Here is a 14629-nt window from a genome sequence, read left to right on the forward strand (position 1 = left end):
AAAATTTACACAAAAATAATAAAAACTAATAAAAACTTTTTTTATTTACACTAAGTGGCAATATCAGCAGGTAATCAGTTACAGGTTACAGTAGGTAATCAACTAAATAAAATAATTAAATTTACAATAAGTGTAAAAAGAAAGATACTATTTGCACCTCAGTATTTTTTGTAGATTAACAGAATGCAATAATAACACAGAGTGTAAATGATTATATTTATTAAAATTATTAATGGGGCATTATTGGGAGCATAAAAACTCTCCCTACACCTAAACCCTAACCATACCCAATAAATAATTTAATTCTTAATAAACACACATTAGGCACTTTTTCACATTTTCATTATTTTTTATTGATAATAAATGCTTTTCTATGTGATGGGAAAAGGGAAAAGAGCGAGGTTGGCAGATTGAAACCAGGGACATTGTGTCAAAAGCAAGTTGCAGGAGTCATATGCTCTTCTGCTATGGCACCACTGAAGCTATTGATTTCAACACGTCATTTTTAAACTTTAGTGCTGCAATCACAAATTCGTGGGTGAACTAGTGTTAATAGTATTTGCCAATAAGGGGAACTATGACACTATATTAGTGTGAATAGTCACTCCATTTAGGGCAAACTTAATTTTAAAAAAAATATTACTTAACCTCTTCTGTGAAATTAAAATACACTTATTTTTCTGCCCAGTCAGTAATCTTCAGGATAATTTGTATACTGGTATACATCGGAAATAATATTCACCCTGACCTTGAACTTTGCATTCTTGTTTACAAGTATTTTCTTTTAGTTAATGTTACTAAATGACCCCCAGAAAGCACATTGTTTTGGAAATTTACAAAGAAGTGTATCTTTATTTTATGCATGAGATTCTATTTGGTCTCTTAAATAGCACATGGGCAAAAGCACAATATATACTGTATGGTATGTTAAAACAAGATAAGGATCTACAGAGTATGCAGACATATATTCCCAGTACAGTTTTTTTACATCTGTTATCACATAGTTATATTCTTTATGTAACACAAAAGACACACACTCATGTTCTCTGTGAGATTTTGTGAAAACATCACTTTGGAGTATTAGAGGACATGTAATAGAGGACACAATAATAATAGAGATCACAATAACTTTTATCCAGCAACCTCAAAGTTCAAATGCACAGGATAATATATAAGTGGAAAGCCAACTTTCATGAATTAAAAATGAAATGAAAATATAGTTTTAAAATCTGAGTCTGTATCTGAACTGAACTTCTTTAGTTGGTTGCATGGAGCCAAACCCCCACCTTCTGATATCAATATCTGGAATCTCTTCATCTGGGTTTTTCAGCTCAAAGTCAAAGTATGTCAACATGAGAAAAACAAACTGCTTGAGCTCATTTGTGGCAAAGAATCTCCCGGGACACATGCTGTTTCCTGCACCCCAGGGCATGTTGTAGTACTTGAGTTTCTTTCCACCTTTGTAGAATTCAGTTTTTTTGTTTCCATCTGCTGTGAGAAAACGGTCGTATTTGAAGGTGTGGGGATCTGGATGAATCTCTGGATCAATGTGAATGGCAGTGTAGGGAAACATTGCTACTCTATCACCCTCACGAACGTTGTATTGTTGTCCATTGGCCATGTTGATGGTCATATCCTGAAGAACGGCTCTTGTAAGGACAGGGGCAGCTGTTAGACGGAGAGTCTCTTCTACTGCACTGTCTAGGATGGGAGTTTTGAGGAGCATATCTCTGGTCAGGTCAATCAATGGTCCACCGTGTTTCACCTCTTGCCCAGTTTCTCGCAAAACCTCCTCGACTTCTTTCTTGACATTTTTCATGGCATCAGGGTGCTTCATCAGATACAAAAGCAGCCAGAAGGCAGATGGGCCGGTGTTTCCCTGAGATGCCCACAGAAGAAGAAACATGTGACGATCACGCATGAACTCAGACATGCCGTTTTCAGCCCTGATCTGCAGTTGGTCCTGCACCCAGCAGCTGATATTGTCTTTGGTGCTCATCTTCTTCACTGAAAGCATGTTCCAAAACAATTTCTTTAAACGCTCTGCCTCCATCTTCTCACTGGGCCCCAGGACACCGTAAGCCAGGTTAGGAAAGAGCCGGTCATATTTTCTGAACTCCCAGAAAAGTTCGTCCGAGTGTTCCCGGTCAATTTCCTTAGCTTTTTCTAAAGATCCTGCACCTTTGGGTGACTCATTACCAAACAGAGCAAGATAGCCAGCACGAAAGACAATGTTGTAGCTGTAAGAAAAGAGACCTGTTTCTTGCCATGCCTTGTCATCTCCAGATCCGACACTGTGGAGCATCAAATTCTGGAGATTTTTCATCATGGCTTGAGTCATGACAACCAGGCCATCTCCCATGAGATGTTTGGTGCTTGATGTCTGGAGAGCCTTGTGTTCATCTGTCATTGAATGATAACCAAATACTCTTCTAACCAGTACCTCTGCAAACTTAGTAAAGTCCAGCTTTGCTCTTGCTTCTTTAACCACTGAGCCGAAGGAAAGTGGATCTGTGATGAAAGTAAAATAAAAGCCTCCAAGCTGCACTGTGAATATATCACCATGCTTTTCTTTCATTCTCTGTAGGAATTTTGCTGTGTCTTTCCTGAATTCCAGCACATGGCCAAGCCAGGGAAATGGGCCTTTGTCTAAAGGAGGTTCTCCGGGCCGTCTGCGACGAAAAGCCCCCAGCAGGTAGAGGCCGCCGATGACAGAAATGAAGAGAGCGAGCAGGATTTGAAGGAGGTAACCCATGTTCCTCTTCTGCCTTTCTTGTGGCTGCTTTAGCGTCTGGTTTTAATTTTCTTTTCTAGGCAGCTTAAGCTCCACCCACATCACATGACTTCTAGTGCAGAGTTAGGATATGACTCAGTAATGAGGTGTTTGTGATTGCAGAGGTATTTAACTTGTTTTGCAAATACATTGCGGTCAAAAGTTTAGACACACCTATTATTATTTGTCACTATTTACCACATTAAAAATATTTGTATTTACAAAGGAAAAGACAAAGTATAAAATAATGACTACTTTAGATTTCAAGTTTATGGCAAGTTTAGGGTCTCCATCAAACTGTGCTTAATGCTAACATTACATACTATATTGGTGAAAAAGTAACACCAGTATAGTCTTGTCTAATGTTCAATGACTTAACAAATCTCACAGAGAACATGGGTGTGTGTCTTTTGTGTGACATAAAGAATATAACTATGTGCTAACTTAACAAATTAGTGTATAAAATGTAGTGGTTTTCGCTCAAGAAGGGAAAGGATCAAGGTTATTTTTATCACAGAGATCAAAGAAATCTCATTGCAGAAGTTAGACATGGTGGTTTTGGTGGTGTAATAAAGGTTACTTTGATTCATTGCATATTGCCAAATGACCAGCCCTCAACAAATGTCTTTCAATAGCTACTACATTTACTTGCATTATTTCAGTTGTGCCAAACATTTGCATGTGATTTACATGTGTACATTTTCATCTGACAGTCAATAATATCTCACTAAATAACAATACACTTTTCTATACTTGTGTTGGCAAAGGCGATTCTAGGGTCTATGGGGGTCCCAAGCAGAAAATTCCCTGTGTGCAAGAAGTGTGCAAAACTTCTATACAATGTCCTTTGCTTAACCCACTATTCTACAGTGCCACAGTTATTGCGAAAGATACTTATATACAAGTGTAATCTTCATCATACCTAACATTATTAACATGTTTGGATGCATAAATGGCATAACATGTTTGGAAATAATGACAGCAGAGAAATATTTTCTACATTATACAATGATAGCAATGATTAATAACTTATTTTTACAAGAATGTTTTAAGAAACCAGTCATTTTATGACTGCTATACTAAATAATCTCAGTCATAGTTACTGCTAACTGTTATGTAAGTTAGTGTCCTAGAGTTTAATATTAGTAAACTAAATATTAATTTCATATCTGAAAATACAGAACAGTATAACACATACATCTGTTGATTTTCTCAGCAACAATGCAATTCTTTAGACTTGGGTGAGGAGGATGTAGTTTGTCTTACCTCCCTTATGCCGAGTTCAGACTGCACGATTTTAGCCCTGATTTTGACTTGCCGACAGGTTTTGAGAAATCGCCGACAAATGCCCGAAATCACAGGCAAATCGAAGCTCGTGCATGCGAGTGACAATCACACAGTGTGATTGATAAAAGACGCGTTCTGAGAGAATCGTCGACGAGTCGCAGACACCCGTGAGATATTTGGCATGCTAAATATCTGGACCGGTCGGCGATTCAAAATCATGCCGTGTGAAATGTGTTTTGACTGACAATAACATCGGCGATGACCTACTGTACAGCCAATGAGAAAGCAACATACAGGGCAGCTGGAAGTTCGGGGAGGAGTCTCTCAAAACATTTCCACCTTCATAATCTTTATTTCTTCTTCTTTCTGCTGCAAATGAGCGCACATGCAATTTGTATGGTAAGCTTCTTGCGAGCTACTATTTTTAATAATAATCCCAGTCTCACGTGAGAGCTCCGGTCTTGCACTCGTGACCTCGCGTTGTTTCCTTCGCGTCACTTCTCGCGTGCGTTTGGTTGTGAGACGCAGTTTGCGGACCGGGACAAAGTTATCTGCGATTCTCCTTACGGTAAAGTCATGCAGTATGAAAACACCTGTCGCCAATCCATCATGCAGTCTGAAACAGCAGCGACTGAACGCTACCCCAGATAATCACGCAGTGTGAAACCACAGGTGACCCGACTAGTTTGAAAATCACGCAGTCTGAACTCGGCAACTCATCATTTCTCCTTTCTTCTTCCATTTCCCTGCTTTGCACAAAACATTTCTGATGTCCATATACAGAAGCCAATAATGATCGAGTCAAAATAAGATTTGCATTGTTATTTAGAAACTTCCTTTAGTCTCGTCATGTTTTCGCGTCATTGCGACTGCTTCGTCGCTTTTACAAGCTTAAATTGGTAACTACATTGCATATAGATCCGTTTTTTCCACGATTGTCTTTGTAAAGGATTGCACTAGTTAACTGCTAAAATTTAAACTTGAGATTTACACCGGGGCACAAAAGATTTACACTTGGGCACGTACCTGACTGGTTCGGACCGGACACATTAAACCACATGTGGGTACAAAGGGCTGCTCACTTTAGCGCCTTTTTGCGGTTAAATTGTTTTAAATCACTTGAGTGTTAGCATTTGCAAGCCTTTGAAACACGTGCAAATGATAAACTTTTCCTATTTAAATTTGCGTATTAATCTGGCAATCACATGCAAGCCAAACCGTGGGTCGTGATCCGTGCGGATCAACTGCGACAGCAAGACTGAACGATACAACGTCACCCATTCGCTACGTTCATTTTCGAAACTGGCAAGTTATCCACCTGGGTTGGATTTTGACTGGGATAAGCCAATGTCAATCAACATTCCATCCAATCGGAATTTTGATATGCAGTCATGTTGAGTATCTATGTTCATCTACCGGGTGTAGCTGGCCATCCGAGAAACAAACTCGGGGGCCCTCTAGTGGCTCGGGGCTCCAAGCAGTTGCCTGCCTTGCCTGTTGACAAGGTGTGCCTCTGTGTGTTGGATTATGAACATATTCTCATCTGTGTAATATTCCTACAGCAGCTGAGGGAAACTGAGGATATGTTTGTAATGTATTACAATGAAATTGTTTAAAATATTTTTTAAATAATAATTATTATGCAGAATAAATAATGTAACATTAACAAAATAACCCAATTTATTGAAATTTACACTTAATACATTCCTTAAGAAAATAAAAAAATCTGAATGCTTTTAGTATGTGCATATGTGTGCTAAAAAGTTAAACACTAACCAAAGCAAATACCAAATGTGTCGCATCCAGCAGACATTTACAAATCTAGACACACATGCACTCACATAGACGAATAAGATACTTTGGTGGCTTACTTATGAAAAATGCAGAACCAAATATCCAATATAACTGCACGCAGTGATGCGGGGCCAAGCACCTACGGCACAGCAAGCACCCAAGACACAACAAACATCATACAACAGATGAAGCACTCCCAAACATGGGATTCAAACCCAGGACCTCAAAATCTCAATGCCTGCGATTTACCAGCGAAAAAAAACGAAATACTGTACATTTCAAAATGGCCGCTACTGTAATGGGTGGAGTCTTAATGTAAGGTATTAAAAACAATAAACATGATGAGAGCAATCATGGGTACTAAGTATTTTTCATAGATCAAATGGATCACCAATTATAACCTTCGGTGCTTGGCCCCTAATTAAATTTGATTTGCAATTATAATTGTAACACCATTTAACCTGGACTAAAAATAAGCTTAAACTATTGATTTATATTGATTTTTATAATGGTATACAGTGGAAAAACATTCGTGTTGCACAAACAACATGTGGGCTATAATTGTCAGTGCTTGTTTGAATCATTTCTAAGGTTCATTGGCTTTTGCATACTACGTCAGCGATTTGTGACATTGATCGTCTTTCAGTCAATGTAGGGATAACAAAACTATTTTCTCCGAGCGGTGATAACATTTGCATTCCAAACTATAACAACACTTGTAACTTTTGTCCCACTGCTAATACTGTTGTTTATTGTTTTAAAAGTTAAGTATTATCACTACGTATTAGTTGTTATTTTTAAAGATGTATAGGTATAAACCTATTAGATAAAAATGATTTTTATAAAAATGTTTCTATAACCTTTTTTTTAGTTTTTAAACAATATGTAGCTCACAATACAAAACCATAACTTGACATGCATTAGTAAATGAAACAGATGAGTCTATTTATGTGTCCATGAGCTTAAACAGTTTAACATTTATTTAAGGCAGCAGCTGTACACTAAGTCAAAATAGCATTACAGACTACACAAGTCAACATTTTCTTAATTTTTTTATTGAAAATAAATGCTTTTCTATGTGATATGTGATAGGAAAAGGGAAAAGAGTGAGGTCGGCAGATTGAAACCAGGGACATTGTGTCAAAAGCCAGTTGCAGGAGTCATATGCTCATCTGCCATATGGCACCACTGAAGCTATCGATTTCAACACGTCATGATCCAATCAGATATTTGTGGGGGGAGCTAATGTAAATAAATAGTATTTGCCAATAAGGAAAGCTATGACACTCTATTAGTGTAAATAGTCACTCCATTTATGGCAAACATCAAATGTTTCTTAAATATTACTTACACTCCTCTGTGAAATTAAAATACACTTATTTTTCTGCCCAGTCAGTAATCTTCAGGATAATTTGTATACTGGTATACATTGGAAATAATATTCACCCTGACCTTGAACTTTGCATTCTTGTTTACAAGTATTTTATTTTAGTTAATGTTACTGAATGACCCCCAGAAAGCACACTGTAAGTATTTTAGAAATTTAGAGAGTTTAAGAAGTTTATCTAGATTCTACTTTGTCTCTTAAATAACACATGGGCAAAAGCACATTATATATGGTATGTTAAAACAAGATAATGATCTACAGAGTAGCCTAGGGCATATAGTATATATTCGGAGTACAGTTTGTTTAGTCTGTTATCACATAGTTATATTCTTTATGTAACACAAAAGACACAAACTCATGTTCTCTGTGAGATTTTGTAAAAACATCACTTTGGAGTATTAGAGGACATTGTAATAGAGGACACAATAATAATAGAGATCACAATAACTTTTCTCCAGCAACCTCAAAGTTCAAATGCACAGGATAATATATACGTGGAAAGCCATCTTTCATGAATTAAAAATGAAATCAGTTCATATGATGTCTTTTTTTAATATGATGAAGTTTTAAAATCTGAGTCTGTATCTGAATTGAACTTCTTTAGTTGGTTGCATGGAGCCAAACCCCCACCTTCTGATATCAATACCTGGAATCTCTTCATCTGGGTTTTTCAGCTCAAAGTCAAAGTATGTCAACATGAGAAAAACAAACTGCTTGAGCTCATTTGTGGCAAAGAATCTCCCGGGACACATGGTGGTTCCTGCTCCCCAGGGCATGTTGTAGTACTTGAGTTTCTTTCCGCCCTTGTAGAATTCAGTTTTTTTGTTTCCATCTGCTGTGAGAAAACGGTCGTATTTGAAGGTGTGGGGATCTGGATGAATCTCTGGATCAATGTGAATGGCAGTGTAGGGAAAAACCGCTACTCTATCACCCTCACGAACGTTGTATTGTTGTCCGTTGGCCATGTTGATGGTCATATCCTGAAGAACGGCTCTTGTAAGGACAGGGGCAGCTGTTAGACGGAGCGTCTCTTCTACTGCACTGTCTAGGATGGGAGTTTTGAGGAGCATATCTCTGGTCAGGTCAATCAATGGTCCACCGTGTTTCACCTCTTGCCCAGTTTCTCGTAAAACCTCCTCGACTTCTTTCTTGACATTTTTCATAGCATCAGGGTGCTTCATCAGATACAAAAGCAGCCAGAAGGCGGCCGGGCCCGTGTTTCCTTGTGATGCCCACAGAAGCAAAAACATGTAGCGATCACGCATGGACTCAGACATGCCGTTTTCAGCCCTGATCTGCAGTTGGTCCTGCACCCAGCCACTGATATTGTCTTTGGTGCTCATCTTCTTCACTGAAAGCATGTTCCAAAACAATTTCTTTAAACGCTCTGCCTCCATCTTTTCACTCGGTCCCAGGACACCGTAAGCCAGGTTGGGAAAGAGCTGGTCATATTTTCTGAACTCCCAAAAAAGTTCGTCTGAGTGTTCCCGGTCAATTTCCTTAGCTTTTTCTAAAGATCCTGCTCCTTTGGGTGACTCATTACCAAACAGCGCAAGATAGCCAGCACGAAAGACAATGTTGTAGCTGTAAGCAAAGAGTCCTGTTTCTTGCCATGCCTTTTCATCTCCAGATCCGACACTGTGGAGCATCAAATTCTGGAGATTTTTCATCATGGCTTGAGTCATGACAACCAGGCCATCTCCCATGAGATGTTTGGTGCTTGATGTCTGGAGAGCCTTGTGTTCATCTGTCATTGAATGATAACCAAATACTCTTGCAACCAGTACCTCTGCAAACTTAGTAAAGTCCAGCTTTGCTCTTGCTTCTTTAACCACTGAGCCGAAGGAAAGTGGATCTGTGATGAAAGTAAAATAAAAGCCTCCAAGCTGCACCGTGAATATATCACCATGCTTTTCTTTCATTCTCTGTAGGAATTTTGCTGTGTCTTTCCTGAATTCCAGCACATGGCCAAGCCAGGGAAATGGGCCTTTGTCTAGAGGAGGTTCTCCGGGCCGTCTGCGACGAAAAGCCCCCAGCAGGTAGAGGCCCCCGATGACAGAAATGAACAGAGCGAGCAGGATTTGAAGGAGGTAACCCATGTTCCTCTTCTGCCGTTCTTGTGGCTGCTTTAGCGTCTGGTTTTAATTTTCTTTTCTAGGCAGCTTAAGCTCCACCCACATCACATGACTTTTAGTGCAGAGTTAGGATATGACTCAGTATTGAGGTGTTTGTGATTGCAGAGGCATTTAACATGTTTTGCAAATACATTGCTGTCAAAAGTTTAGACACACCTATTATTATTTGTCACTATTTACCACATTGAAACATATTTATATTTACAAAGGAAAAGACAAAGTATAAAATAATGACTACTTTAGATTTTAAGTTTATGGCAAGTTTAGGGTCTCCATCAAACTGTGCTTAATGCTAACATTACATACTATATTGGTGAAAAAGAAACACCAAGTATAGTCTTGTCTAATGTTCAATGACTGCAATTTAACAATTCAGTGTAATGCAATGTAGTGGTTTTCGCTCAAGAAGGGAAAGGATCAAGGTTATTCTTATCACAGAGATAAGAGAAATCTCATTGCAGAAGTTAGACATGGTTTTGGTGGTGTAATAAAGGTTACTTTGATTCATTGCATATTGCCAAATGACCAGCCCTCAACAAATGTCTTTCAATAGCTGCATTTACTTGCATTATTTCTGTTGTGCCAAACATTTGCATGTGATTTACATGTGTACATTTTCATCCAACAGTCTATAATATCTCACTAAATAACAATACACTTTTCTATACTTGTGTTGGATTATGAACATATTCTCATCTGTGTAATATTCTTGAGCTGCTGAGGGAAACTGAGGATATGTTTGTAATGTATTGTTTGTAATATATTTTTTAAATAATAATTGGTATGCAGAATAAATAATGTGACATTACCAAAATAACAAAAAATTTACACTTAATACATTCCATAAGAAAATTAAAGAATCGGAATACTTTTAGTTTATATGCCCATGTGTGCTAAAAAGTTAAACACTAACCAAAGCAAATACCAAATTTGTCGCATCCAGCAGACATTTACAAATCTAGACACACATGCACACACATAGACGAATAAGATACTTTGCTGGCTTACTAATGAAAAATGCAGAACCAAATATCAATAAAATTTGATTTGCAATTATAATTGTAACACAGTTTTGCCATTTAACCTGGACTAGGAATAAGCTTAAATAATTGATTTATTTTGATTTTTATAACAGTACACAGTGGAAATAACATTCATGGCTTTGTAATAGTGTGTTTGTGAAGACAGTGTACAAAGTATATAAACAGGATATACACAGGATATGGTAGAATGTAACGTTAACAGAGCAGTATATAAACAACAGGCTGGTATTGTGAGTCTGATACACTTAACCCAACTGTACAGTTGTTAGAATCTAATTCTAAGCAGTTCTAGAGGTATGTGATTTTCTTTAGATTTCGGTACTTAGGTGGTTAGATGAGGTCTGAGATGAGCAGCAGAGAGTTCTGATATATATCAGGGGCTATGAAAGACACTGACAACAAATGCCGTTCAAACATAGACCAAATTTATTATACATTATATAGGACACAGAAAGGAAACGTTAGTCACCTGATAAACATTAGATAATGTCTAGAAGAATCATGTGATCAGCTATTAAGCAAACATGTCTGGAGAACAGTTACATGCTAAGACAGTTGAATGGTGCAAATGAGGAAGGGGAGAGTGGAACAGGGAAGTCTGTTGCCGCTTCTCCCTTTAGAAAATGTCTTAAGAAATGTCATTCTGAATGGAATATTTGGATTTATGGATTTTTGTGTCGTACCTGATGTTGCTGCCAATCCTCCCCGTGCAACGTTGGCTTTACTTTATTTTGAGCTGTTTTTATCTCATTTTTACTACTGTTTGCTGACCCTGTGGCTTTGATGTTGCTCGTCGACATCTACGCCAAATATCGTCAATAACGAACAATACTTCACTGCTAAGTTGGTCCTCGTTGGACAGGGTGACATCTCCCCGGCTGGCGAGTAGCCACCTGCCGACAGCCTGGACAACATTTTCGGGTCTCCTCGCAAAAGCGACATGACGCTGAAATACTCCATCCCGCAACTGCTTAGTTTGAGAAATAACAGCAGTCCAATATATATCTCAGCCATTAAACAACTGAAACTTCAACACAGACCCCGCTACATCCATAGAAGCAGCCACAGAAAGTTTGTTTTCTCTCAGTCTGGCGACTCCATTCCAACTCTCTGGTCTACCGAGCGCACTGTCGCACGGCATCTACGTCATCAGAACGCCTCTCTACAGGGGCGCCGTAAGGGGGGGGAAGTTAGGACGATTCTTAGGGCCCATGAACTTTTGAGGGCCCCAGCCAAGGACTGTGCCGCACACGCAACCCCCTTAAGCTGAGCCCTCTTAGCTCCGCCCCGTCTTTACTCTGCGTTTTAGCGCCGTCTTCAATCCACGGTCTCACAGTGCGCGTGAACTTCAGAAGAGAACAAGGTGTGTGTATTTACTGCTATTTCCTATGATATCTGCATTATTTGCACTTCCTTACTATAAATGCAGTTTACACAATGTGACGCTGGAGCAATACAATGCAGTTTTCTTTCCACTGTAAAGTCTTCGCTCTGTTCACCCCAGTTTAAAAAAACACAAGGTGATTTACGTTCCCTGTTTTATGTTATGATTCTAACACGAAGTCAGTCCTTATAAGCTGTTTAAATTAACGTAGCCCGTATAGACGGTTTCAGCAATAACTACATAAACAAGCGGCTGTCGCGGTCCGCACGTAACTTCCGGTAAACTCCGCTAATAATAAATAACAACAAAGTACTTTAAACGTAGTTTATTTATATAACAAGCAAAAAAACAACAACACATTGATTACCTAGGAAACCAAAACATTTGTTATTTTAGACGAGGCATTTGTTCAAGAGATCAGTTTAGCAACTAGTCAGACCATTAAAAAAACAAAACCGGAAGTAAAGTTCGGATCCAGACGTGAATCACGTGCGTCCGATGAAACCGTCTATAAGCTAATTAACATAAACTAGAAATGCGATCGGTTTACACACTGTTTTGTTTTGTAACGCAATATTCCAAGGAAGGATTTTTATGCAGTCGTAAATCGAGTTTCGAAACAGTTATGACGTAATAAGCTCCGAACCAATGATTCGAAACAAAAGATTCGTAAATATTTCAAAGACTCATGAAGCGTGCTTCGAAATCGCCCATCACTAAGTGACCAAGTGATTACACTTGTCTGTCTGTTATGCTTTTTGTAACAGTAACATTAAATTATTTTAATAAACTGTTTTGCCTAGGACTCTGGTGGCTTAAAATATCTTTTGAATGCTATATTGTTACTAAAATGCTCCTAAACATATCTGTCCGTTACGTTGCATAATATAAAAAGAATACATTACGTATTCTTTTTATATTATGCAACGTAACGGACAGATATGTTTAGGGTTTAGGGTAAGGTTTGGGGGTAGGGTTAAGGTGGTAACATGGTTAAAGGAAAATTATACAGCAATCTTTATGGAATGAAAGATACGTAAATGTTTTACGTTTTTTAGCTGTAAAAAACGTAATAATGCTACGTTTAAATGTTGTAAATATGTCTACATTGTATGTTTTAGCATCTATTTAAACATACAAAAAATAGGCATTAAAATAATTATTACACAACTCTACCGTTCATTTGGATCAAAATACATTTTCACTAACATTTCAAAATAAAAAATAAAGCTGATAAGAATATATTGCAGATTCACAGATGCACTGTAAAAAAGCAGGGTTGTTTCAACCCATAGTGGTTTGTTTTCCAACTATGGGTTAAAACAACCCAGCATTTACGCTGAAACAACCCACTTGACCTCATTTGTATTCTAAGATTTGCAAGTGTCAGCACTCGAGATATATCAAGTTTCATAGACCTTGACCTTCGCATTATTGCTACAAGTATTTTAGATAATGATACTGGATGACCCCTACAAAACCACTGAGAGTTTTTATCTACATTTGAAAAGACTACTGACCTTTGTAATTTCTGGAAAGTAAAGCATGATCTAGGTCAGGGGTGGCGAACGTCCATCCTGGAGAGCCGCAGTCCTTCAGAGTTTAGCTCCAGCTCTAATCAAACACACCTGAACAGGCTAACCAAGGTCTAAAGAGTTACTAGAAAGCTACAGGAAAGTGAGGTTCAATCAGGGTTTAAGCTAAACTCTGCAGGACTGCGGCTCTCCAGGACCGACATTCGCCACCCCGATCTAGGTTAACATTGTGACCTGGACCCAACTCTTCTGCTCCGATCACATCTCTATGCTACGTTTTCTACCACCAACCGCTGCTGATGGGAGAAAACAATCACTAAAACAAAAAAAAACTACCAAGTGCAAGACTTTAAACACGTCACGTACCTTTACGGAATTTTTTAGGTATCTGTGTAAATGATTAAGGAACCCACACAGATTACGAAAAATCATTGGCAGTGTGAATGAACCAAATCCCATATGCATTTTCCGTAATGTCTGTGTGGAAAGGGCAAAGGTTTACAGGACTGATTTGAACTAACAGACTGGACCATGGCTGTTTCTCAATATGCGTTCTTCAGCGATCTTGCATCCTTGTGTCCTCGCTCTACGTCATCATTAACCATCGTAGTTCAATTTAAATTCTCAAGAATGCAAGCACAGAGGACACATGAAAATACCCGGATGTGTTCTTGATATCAAGGATGCATCGAGTGTAGATTTGCACACTGAAGTCGCTTTACGCCCCAGAAGTCAGTGCGGCGAAACAATGGCGGAGGTCAGGTGACCAACGGGAAGATTGCACACATCTCAATTCTCACAGGTGCGCTCTGTGTTCTCGTGCCCTTCTGAGTTTGTTCTTCCAAGGTCACCTGGCAAGACCGATCTCCACAAGAACGCAAGTCCGTTCTTTGCGTTCTTGGAATTGAGAAACAGCCCATGTTAGGAGAGGGTGCCTAACAACCAAGTGCTGCCTGTTACCACTTCAGGTGGCATATAGCTGCTCACATCCTTATATATACTAGCAATGAGGATGGGGAAATAGCACACAGCATTACATTCGTAGACACATATATCTTAATCAGTGTTTCATGGTCCGTAAACACCTCCTCCTACATTTCCCAAGAAGACTTAAGAGAGCTGGGCTGGAAACCCCTATCCTTGTAAACTTCTAAAAATGTCTCCTTGAAAGTGTATTGGCCAAATTCATCACTGTCTGGTGTGGGGGCTGCTCTTAAACAGGAAAGCATTCAACAGATAGTATAAACTGCATTATTGGGACCCACCTTCCTGCCATATAACACACTTATGT

General features: G+C 38.7%; 3 protein-coding genes across 4 annotated transcripts in view; 1 reads left to right on the plus strand and 2 right to left on the minus strand.

The window, feature by feature from the left end:
• Nucleotides 1–820: 820 nt before the first annotated feature.
• LOC135749288 (5-beta-cholestane-3-alpha,7-alpha-diol 12-alpha-hydroxylase-like) lies at nt 821–2829 on the minus strand. The gene has a single exon (XM_065267845.2). It carries the CDS (start codon nt 2753–2755, stop codon nt 1223–1225), a length of 1533 nt encoding a protein of 510 aa, XP_065123917.1. The 5' UTR covers nt 2756–2829; the 3' UTR covers nt 821–1222.
• Nucleotides 2666–14629, plus strand: part of ccdc13 (coiled-coil domain containing 13) — a 49568-nt gene continuing 37604 nt past the window's right edge. The window contains exon 1 of one of the 2 annotated variants that reach the window (XM_073814932.1): nt 2666–2746. The gene's annotated coding sequence lies outside the window, so the exon portion shown is untranslated. Of the gene's footprint in view, nt 2747–9234; nt 9332–14629 lie in introns of those variants that run through there. The other variant, XM_073814930.1, reaches the window with a different exon arrangement.
• Nucleotides 6894–9424, minus strand: LOC135749284 (5-beta-cholestane-3-alpha,7-alpha-diol 12-alpha-hydroxylase-like). The gene has a single exon (XM_065267834.2). It carries the CDS (start codon nt 9338–9340, stop codon nt 7808–7810), a length of 1533 nt encoding a protein of 510 aa, XP_065123906.1. The 5' UTR covers nt 9341–9424; the 3' UTR covers nt 6894–7807.

This window comes from Paramisgurnus dabryanus, chromosome 6 (assembly GCF_030506205.2).
Source record: "Paramisgurnus dabryanus chromosome 6, PD_genome_1.1, whole genome shotgun sequence".
NCBI lineage: Eukaryota > Metazoa > Chordata > Actinopteri > Cypriniformes > Cobitidae > Paramisgurnus > Paramisgurnus dabryanus.